The 14,169-nt window shown below is 47.6% G+C and overlaps 1 protein-coding gene across 1 annotated transcript in view; it reads left to right on the top strand.

Annotated features, from left to right (window-relative positions):
* Positions 1–473: 473 nt before the first annotated feature.
* ADAM9 (ADAM metallopeptidase domain 9) overlaps positions 474–14,169 on the top strand; it is a gene marked incomplete at its 5' end in the record, with an annotated part of 15,199 nt that continues 1,503 nt past the window's right edge. The window contains 18 exon segments of the mRNA XM_009878727.1: positions 474–571; positions 673–737; positions 1,826–1,904; positions 3,211–3,287; positions 4,041–4,230; positions 5,008–5,073; positions 5,486–5,557; positions 6,219–6,388; positions 7,789–7,870; positions 8,625–8,758; positions 8,954–9,125; positions 9,233–9,325; positions 9,555–9,750; positions 10,272–10,377; positions 11,095–11,278; positions 11,895–11,975; positions 12,876–12,981; positions 13,616–13,754. Coding sequence (XP_009877029.1) covers positions 474–571; positions 673–737; positions 1,826–1,904; positions 3,211–3,287; positions 4,041–4,230; positions 5,008–5,073; positions 5,486–5,557; positions 6,219–6,388; positions 7,789–7,870; positions 8,625–8,758; positions 8,954–9,125; positions 9,233–9,325; positions 9,555–9,750; positions 10,272–10,377; positions 11,095–11,278; positions 11,895–11,975; positions 12,876–12,981; positions 13,616–13,754 — 2,110 coding nt within the window.

The following is a 14,169-nucleotide window of genomic DNA, read 5'->3' as shown; positions in this document are numbered from 1 at the left end:
ATAGATACTTGTCAGGCAGTGATTGGACTCTTTCAGTTTGAAACCTCCTGGAAAAATTGTCGTCTGCTGTTTGCGTGTTGTGTTCTCTGGCCTTTACAAGGCGGTCCAGGTGTGCTTTGCTCCGAGACTTGCTCTGTGCTCTCCTACGTGCATCGGGGCCCTGGGCTTCTTCTCGTTGGGTTACAGCTCACTAAATGCACCTGGTGCCTTGGTGACGCCAGGCTGTGTTGTTTCTTAAAAGTAGAGCTTGTGAGTGTGCGATAAAAACAAGGCCAGCCTAGCGGCAGAGGGATCTGCCCCAGGCGGTGCTGCAGAGCCACACCGAGCAGCCCCGTGAGAAACTGGAGACCTAAACTGGAATCACAGGAATCCTTCCCACTGAAGGGCTTTTCCTGAAATAGCATTTTCTTCCCTCTGCCTTATCCTTCCGATTGCTTTGCTCCTTTAGCCACTGTTGCTGTTCTGCTTTGTAGGTTTCCAGCAGGTTGCTCTGTTGTCTTCGTACGAAGTTGTAATCCCGCAGAGGTTAGGAAGAGAACGGCGAGAGGCTTCCAATGTCTCCTCGGTACAGGTACTGCCCAGCCTTAAAAATGCTTTCAGTTCAGTATCTACTTCCCGATGAGGTCTGCCCCAAACTGACATGAGTAAATGCAACTTGTTTTTTATATTCAGGACAAGGTGTCCTATGCTGTTGCGATAGAAGGAAGAGAGTATACGATTCATCTAGAAAAGAACAAGTGAGTGATGGATTTCTTTATTAAATTCCATTTATTGTGAGCAAATATCAGCTGACAGGTAGCATGAGGGTTCCGATTCCTGAAGTTCTTCACGAGTAGTGCAGTTCCACGCCAGCTCAGCAAAATCTGCGGAGGAAGACGGCGCAAGTGGATCGAGTCGCGGTGTCCTGGCCCTCAGCCAGAGGCTTTGTTGAACTCTTGCAACCCTGGTGATCCCCTCTCGGTGAAGGAAGCTGTGCTCAAAGGGCATCTGGGGAATCGCTGAAATGTCTCTCTTCATTCACATCTAAAAATAAACAAACCGAACTGTATTTCAAGTAAATATTTTCGCTTTCTTCTGGGTTTTGTTTATTGCTTCAGGATGTTTTTTTCCTCTCTCAGTAGCACAAGAATACTAATAAATGAGGAAGCTGACTTTATATCTGAGGCCTTAACACCCATAACTTAGAGATGTCATCTGTCTTGAGTTTAGTTTTTAAAGGGCTACTTGCAGCAACAGCGAGTTATTATTTATCAGGCTGTTGCTTCTTAAAGCCACCCTCATAGCAGCAAAAGAGACAGAACTATTTAAATGTACAACCCCCCGGGGATCTGCAGCTGCTCCTTGCCAAGCCCCTGACCCCCAGACATGGGAATTCACTACACCGTGTGACCCCTGTGGGTCAGCAACACTCATCATGGGAGACTTTCCTCATGCACTTCCTCCCAAAACTGGGGAAGTCATATGTAGCAGACTCAGTGCTGTGATTATTTTTTTTTTTAATTATTTTTTGTCGTGCATGAAAGCAAGATTTTGCCACAACTTAATGTGTTTTGATGCTTGTTTTATTTATCTGGGATGAGGCGGTAGATTTCATTTCATTAACAGCTCTGCCATTCCGATACCTTGGATTTTGCTGTGGAAACGCACAATTTCTGTGTTAATTTGTGTGTGTGTGTGCGTGTGTGTGTCCTTTCGAATATTTCCGTATTTATTTGCAATATACATGTGTGCAACACTTTTCATTAGGATCATCTTATAGCCCTGCTATAATGTCATAGGCATTTAACTAAATTCCTCTTGCATTCCTTCTCCCCTTTCCTTGCAGAGAACTGCTGCCCAAAGATTTCACAGTTTATACCTATGACAAGGAGGGGAAGTTGCAATCTGAATATCCAGATATCCAGGTAGGATTTCTTTTTTTTATACCCTTACTGAAGGTGACTTGAACACTGAGCATCTACAGGATGAGGGAGTTGTGTTGCAGAAGGACAACTGTATTTTTCACCTTCAAATTCCTGAAGAGAAGCCTTGGGATTGGATGACTCTAAGATTTCTTTTGAGGGTTGACAGGCAGTCCATTAGTCCAGAAATTTGGGAACCACTAGAAGTGATGGACAAGATCAAGGAGCTTTGAGAGGGGTGGTATCTGCATGACATTGGAGTTACTTCACTGAAAACACATTTGTAGCTCCATTTCTGTACAAGCAGGCTGCCTGATAGGTTGCCTTTGAAAATTTAATTGCTTCAGTAGGATAAGAATCAAAAGCAGCTTGTGGAATACAAAAAGCATGAGAGTATTTCTAATGGCTTCACTCTTCCTTTGTATCGATGTTGTTCCTTTCAAAGGGAAGCGTTAGTCATATATGATTCATGGGATCTCATTTTTGAAAGTAGAGCGCCTGAGTCAACTGAACAGTTGCTTCCTAGTCAAAAGTGATTGACTGAGAGGAAAAAGTGCTTTTCCTGGAAGAGGTCATGAGAGTTGTAGTGGCCCTGAAGGGTTAGCACATGCCTTCAGTGCCTTCTGCTTTCGTTGCTGGAACAGGCAACATAGTGTACCCAGCCCTTACAATAACATTCAGAAATGCACTTGCCAGAAGAAACGCAGACAAAATTCAGTCTAGAAGGCTGAATGATGATTTGGCCCAAATCGCAAGGGAGCGGTCGGCCTCAAAATATTTGAGGCAGGGTGGAGGACAGAACTTTAGAGTAGCATGGCTTGCAGTCAAGCGAAGAAATCCAGTGCCTGGAATCGATAACAAGGTGGCAGCGCTGGCTCCAAGTCCGGCTTCAAGTAGAATGACTGAGGGGGATTGAACTCAGAAATGTGTCTTGCACTGCTGGCCCCACCGAGTTGTGAAGCGCATCCGCTTTCCAGGACAGGGAGGTGGGGACCCAGCTGGATCCTTGTGCCCTGGCGTCTTGATGAGCTTCATGTATGGAAATCCTTGTGATACTAATGCGGATGAGGAAGTTTTAGATGCACGTTAGCGAAGGAAATGCTGTCGTATTGAGGTAGAGCTAGAGGTAGAGCTATAGAAACTACAGACTGTAGATAAAAGGCTCATGACAAGTTGAACTTGGTGCGTACCACATTCTGGAGTGGTAACCGCCGCTGCTGGTCAGCGGCAGGGGGGGCGGGGTTCCCGCCCGCGCGCGGCGCCCTTTTTTTTTAACCTCTCGGCTAACCGCCCTTTTTTCCCCATGCAGGATCACTGCCACTACCAGGGGTACGTGGAGGGGAGCCTGGACTCGGTGGTTGCTGTCAGCACTTGCTCGGGGCTCAGGTAGCTCAGCTCGTCTTTTGTGTCCCCGCTGTCACGTGGGGCTCGTTGGCTGCTGACCCTGACACAAAATCCTTGCTCTGTGTTTAACTGCTGTTCAGCCAGGCGGGGATTCATTGTTCGGGGCCAAGCTGGGGTAGCGTGTGCCTTTGTGTGGTCTTTCTGTGGTATCTTTTATCCGGGTGGTTAACAGATATTTGAAATACCGTTAAATAAGTTGATTACTGCAGCTTGTTATCAGAGCACAATAAGTTGTTCTTCAATGCAAATTTTGGCTTTTCTACTTTGCATCAATGGTCACTACAAAGAACCGTATGTAGTGCAAACACAAGAATTCAAATACTAGTCTGCAAATCTTAAAAAATTGGCTCTAAAGCTTACACACTTCAAATCTGACTGGAGGTTTTTCTGCTTTGGGCTAATTTCCATATCTCTTAGGGCTTTGATTTGTTTGCAGTGCCATGTCAGACACCAAAGGGGCAATAATAACAGAACTAAAGCATTTCTGCTTAAGGCCTGTGACTTAATTTCTTGGGCATCGCAGACTCTTTCAAGAATGTTTAGTTTGCTGTGTTGGTGAAGGCCCTGTGCACTGAGAGGCTGCTTTCAGGCTTGCCATGAAGCGTGCTGGTTTGCAAGGACTGAGATACAAGTCTTCAGTTACTAAAGAATAACTGTTCCTTTCTTTTACTGCAAAGGTCTGGGTAACTGTCCTCTGCGCTTAATGCAAGTTTCTCACGCATCGCTCTCTTTTAGGGGTTTGGTGACCATAGGAAACATCACCTATGGAATTGAGCCCATGGATTCCTCTTCGGGCTCTGAACACCTTGTGTATCGGTTGGATAATGTGAAGCAAGAGCCCGCGATGTGTGGAGTAGCCACTGAAGACCATGCAAGGGAACATGCAGAGGAGAATCACCATCCCAGCATGACTCAGCTGCTGCGAGTGAGTACTCCTCTGCTTTCTCCACAGTCCCTGTAACACGTTCTGTGAGCGCTGGGCTAAGAAAATAGAAGCAGCTTATCAGATTTCCTGGGGTTTAACACATACCTAAAGCTTTCTGATTCAGAGGGCTTTCTACACTGCTGAAAAACTCAGTTGCTTCAAGAAAGCAGTTGCAGTTCCCTTCTGCTTCTGCACAGAGTGACTGGTTGGGTTATTCATGGGCAGAGCTTTTGGGGGCTTTTAAGGGCAGGAACACGACCCTCGATGGAGGCTCGTCAGCGAAGTATTGCATCGGAAGCCAGGAGAATATTGTGGTGTTTATTGCATTCTCCTAACCATCAGAAAAACTGTTTGGTGTGAAAGTCCCTCTTGTTCAAAGACGGACTCTCCAGGAACAAAAATGCAGAAAAAGCAGGAGCATGAAAAACTATTTCGCTTCAGGGTTGTTGGCGTTTGCTTGTTAGTAGCTTTCTGCTCCTTTGTGACTGCTGCGCTCTCTTTCCAAAGAAACCTGTGTGAAATGTAGAAAGGTCCCTTGCTTTGGAGATGCAGGAGATCTTTGTGCATCTGTATTTTAGTGTTAAATGCTTACAGAGAAATTGTATTGGATTATGCTTCTTGGTTTTGGCTTGTTTTCGTCTTGGCTCAGGATGCTTTGGGTGTGTCTCTCAACACCAGTTTTATCAAGTGAAACAGGACAATGTCATGGTTGGGTTTTTTTTTTTTTGTTTACACTCGAATTAATGAAATTGAATTTGTCTAAAACTTTTTCTGCAGAGAAAGAGAGCGGTCCTACATCAAACAAGATATGTGGAGCTGTTCATAGTTGTGGATAAAGAAAAGGTGGGTGTTGTGTGTTGCTTTTCCTTCCTTCTCCCCAGGAGATGGCTTGGAAGGCTGTCTCCATTACTCCCCAGTGGATCGTTGAAAGACACTGATGTTTTTGCTGAGGTTATGCAAATAAATTAGCCTAAAACTGAATAAACATGTTCTATGCAATGCCCTTCAGGAAAAGGGTAGACTGTCAGACATGGAGGGTTTCTGCCAGCAAGAACTCTAAGAATGTAAGGAAAGCACGTGGCAAAAACTGCCTTTGCTGTTTTCTCTCGAGCACTGAGCTGTCGAGCAATAGCAATGACGCTGCTGCTGTCTTGATCAGGAGCATCTTGACACGAGATTTGGAGCCAGGCAGCAACGTTTTGTTACTTTTCCTAACTCTTGTGTGTGCTTGTGACTAAGTCGCTTTGCCTTGCAGTTTGAAGATTTTGGGAAGAGCGAAACAGAAGTAAGAGAACACATGGTGCAGCTGGCAAACTTCCTGGACAGCGTAAGTTAAAGCTGCGCTGAGCGGGAGTGGCGCTGTGTGCGGCAGCCCTGGGCTATGCTTGCTCCTACAGACTTCTGCCTCGGAGTCTGTTCTGTCACTGCTCTGGAGAGAAGGAAATACAGGTTTTCATCAAGCCGGGAGCTAAACCTGTTCCTCAGCCGTCGTGTTGATGACTGGTAGAGCTCAGTCGTGCCTGCAGGTTGTGCCGGAGGAGCGGCATGGGAGCAGGGTCTGCAGCGCAAGGGTGGTTTTTACTGACTCTGGCCTTCGAATGCATTGCTGGGAAACCTTTTCTGCCTCAAAATTCATCTGCAGTCACCATACTTGAGAACTAATTTAGGGAACTCTTCCAACCTGCACTGCATACGGTGAGAGACAGGGCAGAGAAAGCCTGTCTTTCAACTTGACTGTTTCAGACCGTGCTGTTTGTCAGCATCGAGACTCCTTTTTATTTCTGTTTCGGATTTTCTCATTGATCCTGTAGGTCATGAAAGTCTGAATCACAGTGCAGATGCATTCTGGTGATTTGTGTACTGAGTTTAAAGAAACAGCCAACCGAATAAACCCCAGAAAAAGTGGATTCTTGCAATAAGATAGATAACACCAGACCACTTATTCTTATCTGAGGGTTTTGAGATATATTTCTTTTTTTCTTCCCCAGATGTACATCATGTTGAACATCCGCATTGTGCTGGTTGGCCTAGAGATTTGGAAGTACGAAAACATCATTAGCACAGATGGAGGTGCTGGTGATGTGCTGGCAAATTTTGTACAATGGCGAGAGAAGAATCTTGTTTTGCGCCGGAGACACGACAGCGCTCAGTTTGTTCTGTGAGTTGCAGTTCCCTCCTTGTGACTCCTAAGAGGCTTATTCTATTCCTGTCTGCTCAGCTGTATTGTCCTATCCAAAAGAGCCCAGGACAATCTGCTGTGGTTTATGTACTTGTGAAAAACACCCCAAGTCAACCTGAATGTTTTTGAGAAGGTTTCTGTGGCCCTTCTCTGACAGGAATATTGCTAAATAACAATTATTTTTTTTTCCTGTTCTACATGTCCTGCAATGTTGTTTGTTGTCTCGTATAAATTGTTCAGGCAATCCTTTTCCAGGCTGTATGCTGTTAGACTTGTAACCTAGGGCTTTTCCCACTTGGAAATGAGTGTGAGCTCGATGCGGAGTGTTGTGTTTTGAGGGAGAAAAGAGTTGTTCCTGCAGTTGGTATCCAGAAGTGAGCTACGTGGTTTGAGCTCTGGCACGTGACGTTAATCTGTCTGTCCCTCCTGCCTTAAACCAGCACAGAGCTTCCTGAGCGGCTGTTCCAGCCCTGCTGCCAGGACGCCTGCCCCCGTGAACTTCCTCAGATAGCGCGGCCCTGGGGAAGCTGCTGCCCCGAGCGGAGAGAGGGCAGTGGCGAGGGCTCGCTGGCACGGTGCCAGCCTGTTTTTTTTTCAGCTCCTCTTCCTGCAGGAGCTGGGAGCCTCTGCTCCTCGGAGACAAAACAGCACCGGCCAGGTGATGAGGGCAGAATGGCTGAAAAAAGATTAAAATTCTTAGATAAGAAGTCAAATGCGGTACGCGGTGCTGTTGCACTTAAAAGCTTTAAGAACTGTGTAGGAACATAGTTAGAGGGCAACGAGAAGGAAGCTGACAAGGAAAGAAACTTGTGGAGTTTGGCAGCAGTAGAAAGGCAGCTAAGGGCCAACAAAAACAAATTATTCTGAGGGTGAGCTGTTTAGCTCCTTATGTTTAGAGGGAAGATGCAGAAGAGGACAACTTTCTCTGCAAGCCCTTGTCTTAACAGAAGAGCTGTGAATAGAAAGATAATCTGAACTGGGGCATCCTCACCCACGGTCAGCAGCAGCACCCCTCGCAGTGCTCTCGTGTCACTCCTCGCAGTGCTCTCGTGTCACTCCTCGCAGTGCTCTCGTGTCAGCGCTGGAAGGGCAGTGCCGTGTGTCCTGCCAATGCGCGGGTGGGCTGCGCTGCGGTGCTCTCGTGTCACTCCTCGCAGTGCTCTCGTGTCACTCCTCGCAGTGCTCTCGTGTCACTCCTCGCAGTGCTCTCGTGTCACTCCTCGCAGTGCTCTCGTGTCACTCCTCGCAGTGCTCTCGTGTCAGCGCTGGAAAGGCAGTGCCGTGTGTCCTGCGAATGTGCGGGTGGGCTGTGCTGTGGCAGCATCGTGTGTCTGTACGGTCAGGGTGATGGCCTCTCCTTTTTCTCCCCACGACTGCAGGAAGAAGGGCTTTGGTGGCACAGCTGGAATGGCTTATGTTGGAACAGTGTGCTCCAAGAGCCACGCGGGAGGCATTAATGTGGTGAGATATCCTTAGTGATAGTGTAAATGCAATTAAGGTGGGAGTTTTGCGCTCCAGAAGTATTCCTGGAAGTGCAGAGTCTCTAATAACAAAGCTGAAGTGGCTTAGTGGGGGCTTCTGTGTGGTCCCCAACCATTCCTGGCACTTCCATGATATCTGGATCACAACTTTTCTGTAGTCTTCTCCTTCCTCTGCTCAGCTTTCTCTTTCCTCAGTGTGCAGCACTAAGGATGTCTCTGCTGACGTTTTAAGAACACCTGCTTTAGAAAAGTATGTGGGAGCTGTGGGTGTTCTCAGATCTGTGCTCCGGTGTCTGCTCGACCTGCAGAGTCGTGAACTCTGGAGCAGTGCTGGTTGACTGCCCTCTTTGTGTGAAATCACAGAGCGTTAACGGACCGAGGTGCTGATCTCGGATAACTGGCAATCCCAGCAGTCTTGTCTTCTTGGACTAGTGACAGAAGTACTGGAATTGGAGTTTGCATATTTAAGGAGATTTGGGCTGGTGTGGAGAGCTCTGGCTTTTGTGTTGCAGCTGCACTGGAAAGTAGAGGTTGTTAGATAGTGTCCCAAATATGTTTATCAAAGGGCTCTTACTGCTCAGCAAATGACCTGCACTTGGCTGGAAAGAACAGTTGGTCTGAGTCCTGTTCTTGTAGAGCCAGAATGAGAGAAGTGATTTTTTGGCATGTAAGTAAACACTGACTTTCTCGGTATAAGCTGTCCGCTATTTTTCTTCCGTTTTGTTCTCATGCAGTTTGGAAGAATCAGCATCCAGATGTTTGCATCCATCATGGCTCATGAGCTGGGACATAACCTGGGGATGAACCACGATGACGAACGCGTCTGTCACTGCGGGGCAAGCAGTTGCATTATGAGCTCTGGAGCGTCGTAAGTAACTGAGAACCTTTTCTGAGGGTCAAAACTCCCCGCCCATGCACAGAGGTTTTACAGGTTGCTTTCATCTTCAAAATGCTCTGGCGCCACACTTGCAGCTCGTGGGGAAAGCAAACGTTACCCTTGTTCTGCAAACTGAGGGAATGCTTGTGGGTTGGTGTAAAGATAGGCCCATGTTCTCTGGTGCAGGGGCTCGAGGAACTTCAGCAGCTGCAGCGCAGAAGACTTTGAGAAGCTGACTCTCAACAAAGGGGGGAGCTGCCTGCTCAACGTTCCCAGGCCTGATGAAACCTACAGCGTCCCATACTGCGGGAACAGGCTGGTGGATGCCGGGGAGGACTGTGACTGTGGTTCACCAAAGGTGGGTGCAAGTGCCGCCAGGGGAGCCCCGCGTGCCCCTCGCTGGGGAGGGGGCTGTGCGTGGCAGCGGGGGGGCCTCCCTGCCATTCAGGGTCCTTCTGTTTCCAGGAGTGCGAGAGTGATCCTTGCTGTGAACCAGGAACTTGCAGGCTCCGATCTGGTGCTGAATGTGCTTATGGCGACTGCTGTAAAAACTGCCGGGTAAGAGACTCAAATGTGTTATTTGGAAACACTCTTCAGTGGCTGAGAAAAGGAGAGCATTGGCTGCACCACGGCGTCCCTGAGAAGGAACTGCCACACATGCCCTCAGCAGCCACTGAGGGCGTCAGACCAGAGCCCTTGCGGGGGTGTTGTGTGTCGGGTGCAGCCTTTGTCTCTGCTGTAGGGTTTCTGTGTTCTGATGGAGCTTCCCTCTCTGCTCTCTCTTCAGCTCCTTCCTGGAGGAACAGAGTGTCGGGCAAGTAGCAACGAGTGTGACCTTCCAGAGTACTGCAACGGCACCTCCCAGTTCTGCCAGCCGGACTTCACTGTGCAGAACGGTCACCCGTGCCACAACGAGGAAGCCTACTGCTACAACGGTGTTTGCCAGTACTACGATGCACAGTGTCAGGATATCTTTGGCTCAAGTAAGGAGAGCAGTTACAATTTTCCTAGGAGATGTAGCTAAAAGAATGCACTGAGTTTACCTGAAATATATTTGCTCGTTTTCCTGTAGCAAAGACGAGCTGGCTTGGGCAGAGGATTTGAAATAGTGGTGTTTACAGCTTAGCCTTCACACGTTCTTCTCTGCTACGTTTAATGCTGGGCTGGTGATACAAGTAGTAATTTTCTTGATCACTGATCGCTCCTGTTACAGTGGGGCTTCTGGTGCAGAGGGCTGTGAAGAAGCCATGAAGGAATATCAAATGGTATTGAGTGGATGTTCAGTGACTATTTTGTCTCTCTCTTTTTTCAATTTGGAATCTTATAGTGCTGCCGATTTCACCTCGTTACTGTTTTTATCAAGTTCTTAAGTTCTCTGTGCTGCATGGAAAATACTAGGTGTAGCAGGGTGATGGCTCTGGGCAAGGGACACACGATGATGAGAGCTCTTCCCGTCCCTGTTTAACTTGGTTCCTCTGTCTGGGGGACGGGCTGTTGTTTGCAGAAGCCAAAGCAGCTCCCAATATTTGCTTTGCTGAAGTGAATTCCAAGGGAGACAGATTTGGCAACTGTGGTTTCCATGGCCATGACTACAAGAAGTGTTCCAGCTGGTGAGTTGAGCCCAGTGCATCTAGAAGTCCCTAAATGTACCACGGAGTCCTTATTGGGGTGCTGCAGGGTTAGTTTGGGGTGCTTTAGCAGGGCCACTGAGGAGACACGTTATCCTTAACTGGACCTTACTGATGTGTAGGCATTGTTCTGAAGCCACAGTGAGCTTGGAAAAGAAAAATGTCAGGAAAATAACCTGATTGCTGAAGCTGTAATTAGTGCTTAAAGCCTCCCCACTTACACAGTAAGTTTTGTGGGCTTTTAAAGCCAGACAGCCTAAACCAGCTCTTGCATGTAACAGTTGAACCGAGCTGGAATGTTCAGGCAATTCTTCAGTAGCTGTGTTTGAAGCTTTTGGGCTACTGCTGCCTTCCCTGTGTGCGGGGCTGTGAGCCACGTGGGGCTGCGGCGAGGAGAGCGTGTTCCACATCCCCCATCACCGATTGTTCTTTATCCTAAGGTGCTCACACACAGAAGAGCAAGTAGCAAATGACCATGTTCTCTTTAATGTAAAGTTCCCAACAGCTTGCAGAAAGAAGGGATAAATCCATACTCTAGCCGCACTGAAGTGAGGCTCCGCTTAATTTTGTTTGGCGGATTGCCTCAATTTATTTTCAAGTGGTGTCTTCTAGTAGAAAGGAAAGATATCAGATGTGTGATAGTATTTTTCTCAGAATAAATTCAAGTGTCACCACAGTATTCATATGTTGATGTTGTAGGAATGCCATGTGTGGGAAGCTGCAATGCGAAAATGTGAAAACTATGCCAGTTTTTGGCATTAAGCCTGCTATTATCCAAACTCCCATTGGAGCCACCACGTGCTGGGGTGTGGATTTCCAGCTAGGCTCTGATGTCCCAGACCCAGGAATGGTGAATGAGGGCACCAAATGTGATACTGGAAAGGTAATGAACAATTAAAAAGTGATTCCTTTAAGTAATAATTTGTGATTTTCATGTGAATGGAATTTTCAGCTGCATCATTTCATGAATCCTTATGGCCACTAATTTGCTCGATGTTGTAATGAATGTAAAACGGAGTGAGTCCCTTGTGTCCCCACACTGCCCTGCGCTGCCGTGCGTGCGCATAAAAAATGTAATGAGCCTTTCTTTTGTAGACAAAGCAAAAGAAATTAAGTTTGAGAGCCAGAATCTTTGCTCAGTCAATGAGCAGGAAGAGCCGGGCACACACAAATGCCTTTAAGACAACTTTCAATTGAAATCCAGCCGAACTGAAAAGCGGAGCAGCTTAGCCCCAGCAGAGGAATGTGCATTCCACATCCCTTACTGCCCCATTTAATTGCGGTTCCTTTACATTCAGAGTAGAGACAAAAGGCCCCCAGTGAGGGTTCAGACCTCACGCTGAGAAGCCTTTTGTAGAACAGAGGGGTTTCTGCAGAGCTGGGGTTGATCATGTAGGAGCAGAGGCTCGCTCTTCGGTAGGTGGGAGTGGGGACATGGAGGAGGGGGTCACTGGGTGACAACCTGTTGTGCTCCATCCCTGCGTGTCTCGATCCCCCAGATCTGCCGGCACTTCCAGTGCGTGAGTGCCTCCGTGCTGAACTACGACTGCGACGTGGAGAGGCAGTGCCACGGCCACGGGGTACGTAGAGCAAGAGCCCCCGCTCCCGCGGGCGGCAGGACTTGCAGACTCTGTCCCTTGTGAGGGGACTGATGGTATTTCTGGGTGAGGTCCTCTGCCATCTCTGGGAGCAGCAGCAGGCTGCCGGAGCCAGCGACATGCAAACATGTGAACAGATTTGTTTTGTCAAGAGTCTTGGTTTGAGTCAGGTGCTTAGTCAGTAGTGTCTGTGTACTGGTCTTTTTTGCACCTGGGAAATCTTCTGCCCTTCTCTGTAACTAATGTGGAGTAAAGTAATTGCCGTGCTAGGTGCAGTGTTTAAAAGAATTCCCTGGGATTCCTGAGCCTGGGTTTGGCTGTGGACAGCTGCTTTTTGGTAGCTTTAAGATGAGTGCCTTTCACAGCAAGAATTGGTCCAAAGCTATGCAATTTGAGCAAGTTTTAAAATGGTGGATAGTAACGTAGTTTTTCCGATTTGTTTAACTGTAGAACTCTCTATGAAATGTCTCTGGGCAAGGCAGCCTAGAACAGTGTCAAAAAATACTTGACAAAAGCTTTTAAGATGAGATATTTTTGCCATGCAAGAAGAATTCCCAATTCCAGTATTACTAATGTAACTTGAAACTCTGCATCTCAAAACTAACACAAAAACCAAACACCAAACCCAAAAACTTGCTTTTTAAGCCATCGGGATAGCTAATGTTTGGAAAGTCATCCTGGACACTGCTGTGTGCTCAGTCACGTGAAATTCTGAGCTGCCGGGCCAAGCGCTGTTTAGAAGTGACGCGAGAGTTGCCGGTTCGAGTGCTCCAGGCTGAGCGATGCAGGAGGGGCAGAACAGTCGGCGGTGGGTACTGCGAGCGGCCTTCAAGGGGGTGGAAACCAGAGTTTATTAACCAGCCCTCGCGCCGTTCGATCCAGGTGTGAAATAACAACAGGACCTGCCACTGCCAGGCGGGCTGGGCCCCCCCGCACTGCGACACCAGGGGCTACGGCGGCAGCGTGGACAGCGGGCCCCCCTACAGCGGTGAGTACCCGGGGGGCTGAAGGGCTGCCGCTTGGCTCTTCAGCAGGTTTCAGTCACAAACAAGTCTGGTTAAGGTTTTGGGCTCCAGGCGTTGGCACTTCTCTCTTTTGGGATGCTGGCAGCTGGGAAGAAAGTGGCCTGCTCGAAATGCCTTCGGGTGATTTCCGCTGCCTTTTTGTGGAGGGAATAGATGGGGTGGGAGTTTTCTCTGTTGTGGGGTTTGCTTTGTTTTTTCTTTAAATGTAGTTTTTTCCCCCAGGAAAGGTCTGTTCTGCTCTCCTTCTATTGAGCTCATAAGATCTCCTGCAGTAATGTAGTGGAAGAAAAATTAGGTATTGATCTAGTAATTCAATATGCTGTTATAGCTCAGGATATCATGGCATGTGCAGTTCTTTAATTTTTGACCAGACAACCCTTCTGAAAAGATAATCAGAAAGTAATATATTTGGGCATATATCTTGCAGTCTTAGTGGATTTATTTTTTTTTTTTTTAGTTTTTTCTTCTATGCAGAAAGGAAAATAGCTGTAGAATGAATCCTACTAAATATTCACTGCTACAATGAGTCAAGTGGTGGTAACACCATGTAATACTTTTTTTATTTTTTTTTTACCCCTCCTGTTTTGTCCCCACCACACAAAGACACCTCGATGAGAGATGGGCTGCTGGTATTTTTTTTCCTGGTCCTCCCACTCCTTATCGCTGCTGCTCTGGCATTTGTAAAAAGAGACAGGCTGAAGCGATGCTATAGAAGATTAATGTCACGCTGCCATTCGTAAGTACCTTCTCCTTTTTACCTCCTCCTCTGCCCTTTTGAAGCAGTCTGCAGGCATCTGTTTGCACAGGTCGGGGGCACGTCCTGCCCCAGGATGGCAGGCAGAGCCCGGGCATCGAGCGATGCACGTAGCCTGCCCTAGGCGGTGACAGAAAAAATAAATTCATCTTAAACTGGAGGGAGCAGAAAACTTATTATTGTTATGTTTGTTGTTGTGTGTTTGTGATGGGTTTTATATTTTTGGGTCCCATCTTTGGTACAAAGCGGCAAATGAAGCTGAATTAGTCCTAAACAGAAGAAGGGCGAGGTTGTTCATTAGGTGCATGGCAAGTGTCACCTTCCTGGCGTTTGCTCTGTGCCGAGGTAGCACAGATCCACCTGGCGGGTCTGAGGGGGCCGCGTCCCCAGCCTGCGT

Source organism: Apaloderma vittatum, unplaced genomic scaffold, assembly GCF_000703405.1.
Source record: "Apaloderma vittatum isolate BGI_N311 unplaced genomic scaffold, ASM70340v1 scaffold37781, whole genome shotgun sequence".
Taxonomy (NCBI): Eukaryota; Metazoa; Chordata; class Aves; order Trogoniformes; family Trogonidae; genus Apaloderma; species Apaloderma vittatum.
The sequence above is the reverse complement of the archived record's forward strand: the minus strand, read 5'-3'. Positions and strand labels throughout refer to the sequence as shown.